Source organism: Monodon monoceros, unplaced genomic scaffold, assembly GCF_005190385.1.
Source record: "Monodon monoceros isolate NGI ecotype Baffin Bay Population unplaced genomic scaffold, NGI_Narwhal_1 Super_Scaffold_21, whole genome shotgun sequence".
In the NCBI taxonomy this organism is placed as follows: domain Eukaryota; kingdom Metazoa; phylum Chordata; class Mammalia; order Artiodactyla; family Monodontidae; genus Monodon; species Monodon monoceros.
In genome coordinates this window covers 159,268,518-159,282,603 of record NW_021703778.1, presented here as the reverse complement: position 1 = coordinate 159,282,603, position 14,086 = coordinate 159,268,518, and the positions used below count along the sequence as shown (strand labels likewise).

Genomic DNA, 14,086 nt, shown 5'->3' with positions numbered 1-14,086 from the left:
CAAGGACCCTCAGCTTGCGTCCTGGGAGACAGGCAACAGCCAACTGCAAGATCAACATGAGAAGTGTTTCTCTCAATCACCTAGGCTCTCACCATTATAAGTCAATCCCCCACCCACAGAAGTGCAAAACAACACCCCAGAGTTATCTGATCAGAGTTCCCAAAAGACAAACTACAGGCTTGGATGGATACAAAAAGAATAATGAACAAGTAAGTAGACACTCAGAGCTCTGCAGACCAGGTCCTAAACCAGCAAAGCATGTAAACAATCACTTGGATCTCCTGTAAGAAAAGATGCTCAGCTAGAGTATGTATTATTTCTTAAACACGTTCATAATTTCCTCATAGTTACACTGCAAAATGAAATAAAACAGAGACACAGAATTGATTTTTCTATCTTCAGTTTGAGTGATGGGAGAATATCATAACTTCTCCAAACCTCCCCAGCCCAGTGCTCAGCAGATACTAGGTACTCACTTGCTGATTTAGAACAGAAGTGTTACAGTACGGTGTACGAGGGAATGTAATTGATAGGGTTCCAAATACTGAAATATCAGTAAGATGCACGCATGCTAATTCTTAGTAAATCTATTAGTCAGTTTCACAAGGACAGTCTGCTCACTCAGTGCCGACATGTAAGTTGGCAACTGTTTGCCAACTATCATGTTTCATTAAAATTCAACTTCAGTAAAAATTTTAAAACCTACCGAAGTTTTATAAGCTATTTTCTTTTAAAATATATTATATTATATTACATTTTAGTGGTGTGCAAAAAAACCAAAAGTTAATTCCTTTCAAAATTATCATGGTTAAAAACACAGTAAATCCTGAGGAGCTGACCTGAAAACACAGATATCATTTGGTCAAATTGTATTCCTGTAGGACAGCTTGGGAAACTGATGTGTAATTAGGTTACAGGAATTCAAATACTAACAACAGGTCTCTTTAGCATAAACAGTGAACAATGGAAGAATTATACATTTCCAAGTAATTTCACAAGACAGACACATGAAAGAGGACCATTCTCTGACATTTTAAGTTTTGCTTCATCTCTCTATACTCATCTACCTTTTCAAACCATCATTTTAGAGAGATCCACTAAAATGGACGGAATTCTAAAGTCTAGGCTTCTAAGTTAAATCATGTAGAAGAGTCTGATTTTGTCATTAAAGGTCCATGAAAAATTCAAGTTCTCTGTGCCTTGCTGCCTCCATATGAAAACTACTACACGATGATATCACATAGTAGGAATTTACCTTTCTCAATGTTTCTAAGGAAGCCAATTATTTTTACATCAGTAGTTCCTGACTGTGATTCAAAATCTACTACCTCTTGAAGATATTCAAACTGTCTGCTGCATTCAGATGTTAACGTTGAATATTCAGTCATTTTAACCTCCAAAGATGAAATTTTTGCTTCATTCTGTGACACTCTAACATTTAAATCAAGAAGATTTGCTTCCACTGTCAAAATTGCTGCTTTCATCCCTTTAATTTCACTGATATCAGCTGATATTTTCCTTAAAAGTTGGGAAATATTGTCTAGCTCACTCAGTGAACAAGAGGAACTTGTTACAGAACCTAAGTCAATTGGCCCAGGTGAAAAGAAAGATGGTGATGGTAAAGATGGTGATGGAAACCTTGAAGACATTTTCATAAAATTCTCTTTCCTTCTTAGTATTTGGTAATTTTTCTTTCACAGCCCATTAAACTTTCATCAAAAATAAAAGCAATCACTAAGGCTGTTACTTTAAGAAGTATTAAAAGTAACATTTTAAAACCTATAAATTAAAAGATAGGGCTGTACATTTCTGGAGTCAGAGCTCCAAAGTAAATCTGAAAATGCTAAACAAACCAGACCAATGTTCTCTTTGCCACAACTAAGAAGCCCTAATAGGCAGGCCCCTGTATCCTGTGAGTCTTACTTACAGCTCCTCTCTAAACAATAAACCCTATTATTACACACAAAATAATTCTGGCTTCTGATTGGCTGGAAGCAGACATGTGACACACAAAGAATTTTCTATTATTTAGCTCATATGAGGAGCACTGAAGAGCTGAAGCATAAATTAAGCAATAAAACAGCATGACGTACTTCATACCTGAATATGATGTGAACTTAATGTACTTTTGCCCCTTCATCAATTACCCATAATTTTCAAGCTTCAGATTATTTTTAAATTGTTTTATCTAGTATCGAGTTTCATTTCCCCTTGAAAATAGTAATAGGACAGTACTTGACACTTCCTTTCTAGGGAGAGGATAGGGAGGGTAATTGGACCCATGATCACAGACAAATCTCTTTAAAAATATATGTGGTGGGCTTCCCTGGTGGCGCAGTGGTTGAGAGTCCGCCTGACAATGCAGGGGACACGGGTCCGTGCCCCGGTCCGGGAGGATCCCACATGCCTCGGAGCGGCTGGGCCCGTGAGCCATGGCTGCTGAGCCTGTGCGTCCGGAACCTGTGCTCTGCAACGGGAGAGGCCACAACAGTGAGAGGCCCGCATACCTCAAAAAAATAAAAAAAAATAAAATAAAATAAAATATATATATGTGGTGATGGGACTTCCCTGGCTGTCCAGTGGTTAAGATTTCACCTTCCAAAGCAGGGGGTGTGGGTTCGATCCCTGGTCAGGGAGCTAAGATCCCACATGCCTCATGGCCAAAAAACCAAAATATAAAACAGAAGCAGTATTGTAACAAATTCAATAAAGACTTTAAAAATGGTCCACATCAAAAAAATCTTAAAAAAAATGTATATATATATATGTGTGGTAATAATGGAATTCAACTGTACTGATATAAGATATGGTGGAAATTTAAAGATAGGGAAAATGAGGACTTGGCCTTGGTTTGATACTAGATCATTATTAGATATGTGATTTTCTCCCATTCTGTGGATTGTCTTCTCTTTTTCTTGATAGTATCTTTTGAAATACAAAAGTTTTTAACTTTGATGAAGTGCAAGTTAACTATTTTTTTCTTTGGTTTCTTGTGATTCTGGTGCCATAAGAAACCACTGCCTAATCCAAGCTCATTTAGAGTTATACCTATTTTTTTCTAAGAGTTTTATAATTTTAGTTCTTACATTTTGAGTTAATTTTTATATATGGTGTAAGGTAAGGGTCCAACTTCATTCTTTTGCAGGTGGATATCCAGGTGTCCAGCAACATTTTTTGAAAAGACTGCTCTTTCCCCAATGAATTGTCTTTGCATCCTTACTGAAATTCAAATTGATCATAAGTATACTGGTTCATTTCTGGATTCTCAATTTGATTCCATTGGTCTGCATGTATACCCTTATGCCAGTGCCAGTCTTGATTACTGTAGCTCTGTAGTAAGTTTTGAACTTGGGAAATATAAGTCTGTCAATTTTATTATTTTTCAATAGTTATGGCTATTCCAAGTCCTTTTCATTTCTATGTGAATTTTAGAATCAGCTTGCCAACTTCTACAAAAAAGCCAGCAAAGATTTTAACAAAGATTGAGTTGAATTCAAGATCTATTTGGGGAGTATCACCATCTTAACAATATTAAAGTCTTCCAATCCAAGATCACAGATGTCTCTCCACAGCTTTCGTTTGAGAAAGGTTGTTTTTACTTTGGTTTACTCACCAAGCCAACAAATAAGCTGTGCAAAATATAAGGATGCAAGACGGTAAACACAACTCCCCACAGCCTCTCTACAAGAATTTGTATGAAGAACTGTAGCCTTTGACTTCCCAGTTAAATAGATGTCATTCACAGTTAGAGAACAGAGAAAAAGTGCTGAAATTTATACAAGAATCTTTATTCGTTTCTCCATTACATCTGTAAATTAACCTAACCTCTTCAAAATCTTTATACAGAAAATAATTTTCAAATTTTACAAGGCTTTAGAGTCGCATGGAATTTTTTAAGAGCACTAGCTAACAGAGGACATGTATAGTAAATATTAGGAAGAGTGGCAAATCCCCAGCCAAGCACCGCCTGCAAATCAGCTGGGCAGGAAACACAACTTCAGTGAGCAAAGTAGAAAAGTGCTCTAACAGGGGATGGGTCACAAAGAAACAAAGTGCCTAAAAGAGGCCATTTGAGGCTTCAAAGCCTGGGCCCTTCAAAGTTGGGCCCAGCCCAACTTTAGAATGCAAAATAAGCAAAGATCCTTCCATAGATTCCAACGTCAATATCCATCAACAGAGGAAGTTCACATATTCTTGGGAAACCAGAGCACAGAAAGGTGAAGGTCAGCTAGTGAGTGGCAGAGCTGGGTTTGCCTCAAGCGGTCTCTCTCCCTGAGCCCGTATTCATAATCACTAGGTTATTATACTTCTATGATACATTAAATGGAACAAAATATGTTACAAAGAAAATCATGTGGTGTAATTCCTTTATATAGACATACATATATACATATAAATATACAGATAATTCTACTCTATACAGAAAGGATGGACATGTACATACATATAAAAAAAATGCCAAGACTACAGACGTACACCAGTCTGTAAATGCAGTGCTTACCTCTGAGGAAGGCAGTGGGCTGAACGAAGGGGGAATTTTCCTTGTTTTCTCTGAATATAAAAACTCCTCTTTACTAAGAGTCTTTCACAGTGATTCCAGTCCAACATGATATATTAAGTATATGCATTTACAGCCTCTCCTTCTGGAGAGTCCGTAAAAATGAAGTAAAGAACTTAAAAATGGCACAAATCCTTAACATATAGCAATGGATTCCAAATTGGGTCTCTAAGAGGATAATCCACTTTGTTCTAACATACATATCAATAAGAGCATTTGAGTGTGTATACGTAAACTAAATACATACATTTAGCGTACACATTGAAAAATAATTTTAGAATACAAAAAACCGTATGGTCAGAAACCTGGAGATCCCTGATTTAGAGATGGGGGTTAGGAAGGGATCATAGCAGATGAGATTTCAACCACCTCTGGAAAATAGAAAATACATGCACAAATACTGACCAAGCAAAAAAGCCATAAACGAGACACTGGGAGAACCACAAGTAAGATGCAAGCAGGAGTGACACATTCATTAAGGCAACAAATTTTTACTAAGCTCCTACCACATGCCAGGCACTGTTCCGGGTGCTCGATAACAGCAATGAAACACACACACACACACACACACACACACACACACACACAGTCAAAGAACTTATATTGTGGTGGTTGAGGGGGAGGAGATGAGCCTCAAAAAGAAACAAATAAAACACATTTTATGTTGATGATATTTAAAGCTCCAAGTCTGGATAAAAGTATCCAAACTATGAAAATATAAAATATATATTAGATGGCAATAAGTGCTATGGAGAAAAATTAAGTTTTAGAAAAGGGGGCTGGGGGACTTCCCTGGCACTCCAGTGGTTAGGACTCCGTGCTTCCACAGCAGGGGGCACAGGTTCTATCCCTGGTCCGGGAACTAAAATCTCACATGCCACATACCGCGGCCAAAAAAAAAGAAAAAGAAAAAGAAAAAAGGAAAAGTGTGGTAGGGAGTGTGTGGCTCGGGGGGCTAGGGAAGGCCTCACAGAGATGAGCAAGCTATGTGGACATCTGGAAGAAAACATTCCCAGGAGAGGGCAAAAGCACCTCACACATGCTCTTCTCTGAATGCTCTGAAAGAGAAACACACCAAGTATGTCTGGGGAAGAGCAAGGAGAACAAAGCGGGGGATAGGTAATGAGATGAAGGAGGGCCTTTTTTACTTGGAGCATAATAGAGGGTCAACAGAGGTTCTGAGCAGGGGAGTGCTGTGATCTAATTTACAGCTTGAAAAGATCACTCTGCTGCTGTGTGGAACAGACAGCAGAAGAGGAAGTTTGAAAGCAGACAGACCAGTAAGACACTATTGCAATAATCAAGGCAAGTCATGGATGATGGGTTAGACTAGGATAATAGAGGCAGAGTATAGTATAAGGGGTGAGTGAATTTTAATATATTCTGAAGGTAGAAGATGATAGGATTTGCTAAAGGTGGAAGGAGGTAAGGAGGAAAAAAGAGGGGAGGGAGGAAAAAGGAGGGAATGAAGAAGGAAAGGAGAGAGAGAGAGAGAGGAAAGGAAAAATGGCAGTAAGTTTGAAAGAAAGAATAGCACAGGTTTCTGGCCTGAGCAACTGGAAAGGTTGAGCTGCCGTTAACTAAAATGAGGAGGACTGCAGGAAAAACAAATTGGAAGGGAAGATGTTAGCAGTTCGGTTTTAGACAATTTTAAAAGGATTTATTATACATCCAAGACGAAATGTGGAGTAAGTAGTTGGATAGGAATTAGGAATTCAGGTACAAGGTCCAGGCTGGAGATAACTAATTTGGGAGTTGACAGTGCTGAGATAGAGATATTTAATCTAGATGAAATGAACAAAGGGGCACCCAATGGTGATAGGTTGGAGCAATGAGCAAAGATTTCAAAGGATGTGAAACAGAAAACAAGCTTTTCCAAATGGTATAGGCACAAACATTTAAAAGGTAAAATTTTTTAATTTTTAAAAAAATATTCTTTTCTAAAGAAACTCAGCAAATGATATGGGGAGAATCTAGGCAGCTAGTGGGAATGTTTAAGGGCCCCCCCAGGGAAATTCCTCTGCAATTTCAAGACCAATAAAGCAGCTCCTTATCTGCTTTAAAACAAAACCTGCCCACAGTAAAGCTTACAGCCCATGCCACAACACTAGGTAAGTCTTCGTACTGCCTTTTCTTATACTAGTAACCACGTGTCCAGACTTCTTAAAAAGAGCCTGCAAATGAAAGTGCAAAAACACCAAACAAACACTGATAGAAAACTATCCATTAGGGGACAAAAGAGAATTCTCTAAAAAAAAATCCAAAAAAACCTCTTGTTATGTTCTTCAGACAAATTTGAAATGATCCTGTATTCACAAGATACTATGAAAAACAGAACAAGAGAGAGCTTGTGGAAATTTTAAAATATGCCTGTCTTAAAAAAGAAAAAATAGGGGGACTGAAGAGAAAGTCAAGAAAATATTCCAGAGTAGAACAAGATCAAGTTAAAATTGAGGAGAGAAAAGGGAGAAAAATCAAGGCAGGAAATTTATCATCCAACTAACAGAATTTCCAGAAGAGAACAATGAAAAGAACAATTTTTAATAGAAATAATATAAGAGAATTTCCCAGACTGAAAGCATGGGTTTTCAAATTAAAAGGGTGCACAGGGTATCCAGCCTGTAAGTAACTAACTAGTACCTAGACTTATCACAGCAGATTTCAGATATCAAGAACACATAAGAGTAATAACCTATAATGGAAAAGAATCTGAAGAGAGTGTGTGTGTGTGTATAAATCAATCACTTTGCTGTATACCTGAAACACTGTATATCAACTATGCTTCCATTAAAAAAAAAAAAAAACAAAGACAAAAAAACAAACCACCACAGAGAAAATCCTAAATATCCCCAGAGGAAAAGCCCTAGTATTAATAATGGAATAAGAATCAGATGGGCTACCAACTTCTCAGCATAAACATTAGAAGCCTCAAGATAATGAAGTCACGCCTTCAAAGTTTTTTGAGGATCAGAATTCTGTACCTAGTCGAAGTATCAATCAAATACTTCCGATTTCTAAGGGCTCAAAAAATTTACCTCCCATATAAGTTTCTTCATGATGTGGTGACAAAACAGAAGACTATACTGAGAAGACAAAGTGGGATCCAGGAAATGCAGAGCAAACTCGGGGGAGGAGTAAAGCCTGGGATGACAGCCTTGAACCAGACCTAGAGAGCAACCAGTGGGATGAGCAGAAGAGGACAGAGGCTCTAGGAGGAAGGTACCTAAGAAAAAAGGGAAATCCAAAGATTTAATAGTATAAAATGATAGACCTTCAGACTATAATACAGGTAGGCAATGCAAGAAGGGGGAAAAAAAGAAGAATCAAAGAAAAACAAAACACTGTACATAAGGGGAAAAATGTAAACAACTCTAGGGAACCCCTAAATGAAGAACTCTAGAAGATGATGTAAACTTGGCCCTGAGAAGCATTTTGAGTCTTAATGATTTAAACACTGCTTACTGGTTCTCTACTTTTACAGTCAACCTACAAAGCATGGCAACTGTAACTAGAAAAACAGAACAAAATGTAAATTAGATCTTCAGCAATATAGAAGTACGGGTGACAGAATTTAGAAAGTGGGGGGGATGAGAAAAGATGTATAAGAATTAAAGGACATAAATATCCTTATCTTTCAGGAGTCAAAATATACTGATACAGTTAATCAGACAAGAAATAGGTGTATTACTTAAAATTATAAAAGTAATCCGTAGATGAACTAAAAATAGTGAATTTACTACATGGGCTTGGAGGCAAGGAAAAGTGAGAGTTAGATACTGATATACTGTAGCAAGAAATCAAAACATAACATCTATAGTTGGTGAATTAAGAAACAGCGGTATAAGCATATTATTACAGACATGGAGAAAATGAAAGAAAGTCATAAACAGAAGCATTTAAAAGTGGTGGCCTCCAGGAGAACCAGTGTGGAAAATAATGAAGCAAAGAATGTTAGTTGTTATTCTAAATTGTTCTATACTATTTGATTATTTTCTAATCTATCAGCAGGTATTACAATGATTTGTGTTGTTTTTCCAAATTTTCTATGGTGAGCATATATTTCATAATGTACCATATTTTACTTTAAATATAAAATTTTATTTAACATATACCAAATAGGAAAAATAAAAGGAAATCCATGCCTAGACACATTGTAGTGAAACTGCAGAGCATCAAAGACAGACAGAAGATCCTGAAAGCAGCCAGAAAAAGGACAGATCACCTACAAAGGAACAACAGACAATTAGAATAACAGAAGTCCACTCAACAACCATGGAAGCCAGAAGACAATGGCATAATATAAACAAGGTGATGAGAGCAAATAACTCTCGTTAACCTAGATTTGTGTATGCAGTAAAGCTAGCTACTGCACAAGAACAAGGAGAAATGAACACTCTTGTAGGTGAACAGACTCTTGGGGAAATTTACCACCAACAGACCTGTTCCAAAGAAACTTCCAAAGAATACACTTCAAAATACTTTAAAATATTGGAAAATGACAATCCCCAAATAACATTCAAGTGATATGAGAAAAAAAAAAACAATAACTATGTAGGTAAATGTGAACAAACACTGCCTGGGTAAAACAGTAATGGTGCCCAATTTATCCATTAAAAAAAGGGCCAAAATGGAAACATAATGTAAAGTCTGAGGGGGTAAAACTGGAGCTAAGGTATTCTAAAATCCATTTACTGTTTGGGGATGGGGTCAGAATATTAACTTCTGGAATATTAAATCTGTATGGTAAAATTTCAGTGGTAACCAATAAAAGAACAGAAATAGAGTTTAAAACAGTACAAAATAAAGGAGAGCTGGGCAACCAACAACAATTACAACAGTGATTAATGAATCTTTAAAAAAGACAAAAAAGATCAAAAAATGAAAGCAGGCAAATACAAACCAAAAAAAGGTGACAGAAACTAGTCCAACTCCATCAATAATTCTCATATATGTGAATAGTTTAAACTCATATAAAAGCAAGCTCAGACTGAATTTTAAAACAGTAATCTAGCTTTATGATAGTTAAGAGATACGTATGCCTAACAAGGTCAGAGAAGACTGAAAAATGCATGAAGCACGGATATACGAAGCAAATACTAACTAAATAGCTATATTAATATCAGACAAAACTGAGTTGAAGATAAAAGCATCATTTAGTACATAAAGGATTATAGATACAGATAAAAGTTTCAATTCATCAGGAAGATGTACCTTCCTGATTCAATTCATCAGGATAATTTTAAGTATATGTGCACCTAGTTTAATGGCCACAAAGTAATTGAAACAAAATCTACCAGAAGTACAGAGAAATGAAGACAAATTTGTCATCCTGACAGGCAATTTCAAAACCCTCTCAATCACCGATAAGTAGACCGAAAACTCAGCAAGGTCAAGATCTGAACAATATTAACTGGATAGCTTTGTCTACTAAATGCAAAATTCTCAATTCAACAATTAGAGTCCACTTTCTTCCAAAATGCACAAGAAAGACGTACAAAACTGACTGCCTTAAGTCTTAACTATTTTCATAAGAGTATGTATTACACAGATCACATTATCAGACCACAGTACAACTAAGTCCATAGTATATAATTAAAAAGGTTAACAAACAAAACCCAAAACTTCCATATACTATGAATTAAAAACACTTTTAAATAACTTATAGGTCGAAGAAGAAGATCATAATGGGAATTAAAGGTAATTCAAATGATAATGAAAAATGTATATATCAAAATCTGTGAGGGCTTCCCTGGTGGCGCAGTGGTTGAGAATCTGCCTGCCGATGCAGGGGACACGGGTTCGTGCCCCGGTCTGGGAAGATCCCACATGCCGCGGAGCGGCTGGGCCCGTGGGCCATGGCTGCTGAGCCTGCGCGTCCGGAGCCTGTGCTCCACAATGGGAGAGGCCAACAGTGAGAGGCCCGCATACCGCAAAAAAAAAAAAAAAAAAAAAAAAATTGTGACATGCAGCAAAAATGGCATGTCAAGAGAATTTCATAGCTTAAATGTTTACATTTGCAAAATAAAAAGGACAGGCTAAGATAAATTAGTAAGAAAAATATAGATGGGTATATTAAAAATAAGAGCAGAAATCAATGAAATAGACAACACACCAAAAGAGAATCAATAAAGCCAGAATTGTTGTCATGATAAACCTTTGAAAAGACTGACAAAATACACTTCTAGTGACAGATTAACCCAAGACAAAAAGAGAAAAAGCAAAATATTTTGAGGTGGCTAGCCCATTAAAACTACAGAGGTCAGAGAGATGAGAGAACACTATCAACAACTCATGCCATTACATGTGCATAGATTTTTAAAAACCTGTCACAGGGCTTCCCTGGTGGCGCAGTGGTTAAGAATCCTCCTGCCAATGCAGGGGACACAGGTTCGAGCGCTGGTCAGGGAAGATCCCACATGCCGCGGAGCAACCAAGCCTGTGTGCCACAACTGCTAAGCCTGCGCTCTAGAGCCCGCAAGCCACAACTGCTGAGCCTGCACGCCACAACTACTGAAGCCCGCGCGCCTAGAGCCTGTGCTCTGCACCAAGAGAAGCCACCACAGTGAGAAGCCCGCACACCGCAATGAAGAGTAGCCCCCGCTCGCCGCAACTAGAGAAAGCCCGCGCGCAGCAACAGACCCAACTCAGCCAAAATAAATACATAAATAAATTAAAAAAAAAACAACCCTGTCACAGACAAAGCTACTAAACAGTGAGTAAGCACACTAATTAATGACTTCGCAGTGTGTCACTTCACGCTTGCAAACAAATGGTACTGGTAAGAGTAGTAACAGTCCTCATCAGTAGAGATACTTGATACCTTTTCAATTTTTTAACCTTTTACTTTAAAACAAAACGATGATATAGAAAGCCACACAAAAGTAAGAGTTTAATGAGTTCTAAGGCAAAACACCCTTATAACCACCATTCAGATCAAGAAAATAGACTATGTAAGCTACCCCACAAGCCCCCCTTCATGTACTCCAATATAATCAGTCCTATTCAAAAGTAACCACCATACACCTTTTACAGTAATATCTACAGTTTGTGGTTTTATCACACAAGTGTATGTACCTAGACACTATAGATTAATCTTACCCCTTTTGTCTTTTAAGTCTTTTAATCTAGAATTCTCAGGCTGTTTGACCTATACAGTGCCCCAGAGAGGGTACTTTGCCTGTTGCACACTCATGGTGCAGCAATTAACATATTCCTCTGGCCTCTGTACTTCCTGCAAGCTGACTGCTGCATCAGAGGCTTGATCACTCAGGTTCAAATCCTCTGGCAAGACTAAGGTAGTGTTTTATTCTTTCATTGGGAGGCACAAAATGGCTGATTTTCACTTTAAAAACCATTTTAGTAGCCATTATCAGTGCCTAGATTCATTAATTCACTGTTAGTTGGGAAAAACCACTAGAATTCTATCATTTTGTTTTCACTTCTTAGCTAGAATAATTTTAAAAGATGCTTCCTTCATCTACTATATCACAAGGGGTAGCAAACATTTTCTATTTTAAATTCTGTGGGCTTTATGGTCTGTTGCAACTATTCAACTCTGTGGTTGTAGTATAAAAGCAGCCATAGACAATACATAAACAAATGGGCATAGCTTACTTCCAATAAAACTTCACTTACAAAAACAAGTACTAACTCCTATACTACTTTGATACCCAGTGGTACCATCCTTAAAGGAAAGACAGCATAAATGCTCAATTATTTTATTTCTCTGGTTTCCAAGACAATGAATTAGTATCTATTATCCTCCAAAAGGACCGATTGTTTACTTAAAAATGCCATCATGAAATCACAGATTCAAAACCGTTTGACAGACTTCAATTCACTGCAAATCCTTACTAAAGCTCAAATCCCAGTTTCCAACTACTCTTCACAAATTGGCCCAGTTAGTACCTACTGGCTACTTTAAGGGTTTTCCCATTTTCAGGTCCATGATTTATTGGAACTGCACATAATGCTGACACAGCAAATTGCACACCATAGTCAAAGACTTCTTTAAAAAAAGAGAGAAGAGACAAATACAAGATGGAATCGTTAAGGCTTCACAAAACAAGTAAATCTGAGATGAACCTGGAACAATTTAAAGGACACAGCTGAGGAGGAATGAAAAAATGTATTCCAGCACTGTAAAAGTATTAAGTCATGACAAGCATACAGTTTTGGTGGGGTTTTTTAATCAGATCTCAGTAGAAGAGGAAAAGAACTAGACTCTTTCCTGATGGGAATAGAAGAAACAGGTTGGAGAGCAGTGGAGAAGGGCTGGGCAGGCCCAGGGACCAGAAGCTGCCTAAAGGCCAAGCTGATGACATCAGTCCTAGATAATGCACAGTAGGAAGAGAAGCTATAAATGCTCTCACAGAAGAGTCACATGATCAGAGTCACACTTCAGACAGGAGAGTCTGTGCAAGAGTTGGGGGTGGGAGGTTGAGAGAAAGGAAGCAGAAAGATCAGCTGGAAGTATGTCAGGCACAAGGGGATAAAGTAGTATCACTGGGACAATAAGGCAGTTCTGGCAGGTCAGAGACAGGATGCTCAGAGAGGGGAGATTTAAAGATTTCAAGTTCAAGAGAAGAGGGGTAGGATTAACAAAAAGAAGAAAAGGAAGGATGTAGGTATCTATGTATCTTTAAGTAGAAGCTTTCTAAAGACTGGCAATTATTAATGCTAGGTGACTGGGTTCATGGGAATTCATTGCACTATTCTCTCCACTTCTGAGAACACTAAAAATTTCCCTAATGATAAGATTTTTTAAATTCTAAAAAGTGTAGGTATAGACTTTCCTCATGGTCCCTTATTCTATTTGGGGGCCTTTTAATAAGCCCTTTTCTCATAGTATAACCAACATTTCATAAATACCCACTGGAAAATATTTAATGCCTCATGAAAAAAGTGTAATAGGCAATGAAATATCATTTAAATTATTACCTTGACTTTTGTCTATATTATCTCCTTTTGTTTCCTCTTCTTTAATGGGGGAACTTATTCTGGGGGCCCTGCTTTGCCCCTGGACCATTTCTGCTAGCAATTCTTCTTGAGAAGTTCGAGTTCTGGGGGCAACTGGAAGTGTCTGTTTCTGTGAGACTTTTATATAAAAAGCAAAAAAGATGGAAATCCAAATGAAGTAATATTTCAAAACTCAACAGTGAATATATTAAATATAAATGCCTCCTTGGGTTTAGAATATGAGGAGTTAGAAACAATTCATATACACCTCATTTTTCCTTATAATATTCTATGACTCAGTTACCCATACTTATGTAAACAACATTTATACATTTTAAACTACATGCCATAAATACACTGCAGCACACATGTATTCATTTTTAACCAAATGTAGTCTGGGTTCTGCCTCATGGTTCTATAACAATTTCAAACTGTAATCCAGATAACCTAGGTGAAGAAAGAATTTCAATGTTATCTCTCAAAAAACTTGGAAAACTCTCCAATTACAAAAGCAGGAAATTAAGGTCACAGTGATTAAGTCTGAATTTCTCATCATTGTAAACACTCAAT

At 37.3% G+C, this 14,086-nt stretch overlaps 1 protein-coding gene across 18 annotated transcripts in view; it reads right to left on the bottom strand.

The window, feature by feature from the left end:
* ZC3H14 (zinc finger CCCH-type containing 14) overlaps nt 1-14,086 on the bottom strand; it is a 39,873-nt gene that overhangs the window by 14,300 nt on the left and 11,487 nt on the right. For 16 of the 18 annotated variants that reach the window (XM_029237321.1, XM_029237335.1, XM_029237340.1 and 13 more), the window contains one exon: nt 13,499-13,654. The exons of the other annotated variants lie outside the window; for them this stretch is intronic. In XM_029237321.1, the coding sequence (XP_029093154.1) occupies nt 13,499-13,654 (156 nt within the window). The remainder of the gene's footprint in view (nt 1-13,498; nt 13,655-14,086) is intronic. 18 annotated transcript variants of the gene reach the window in all.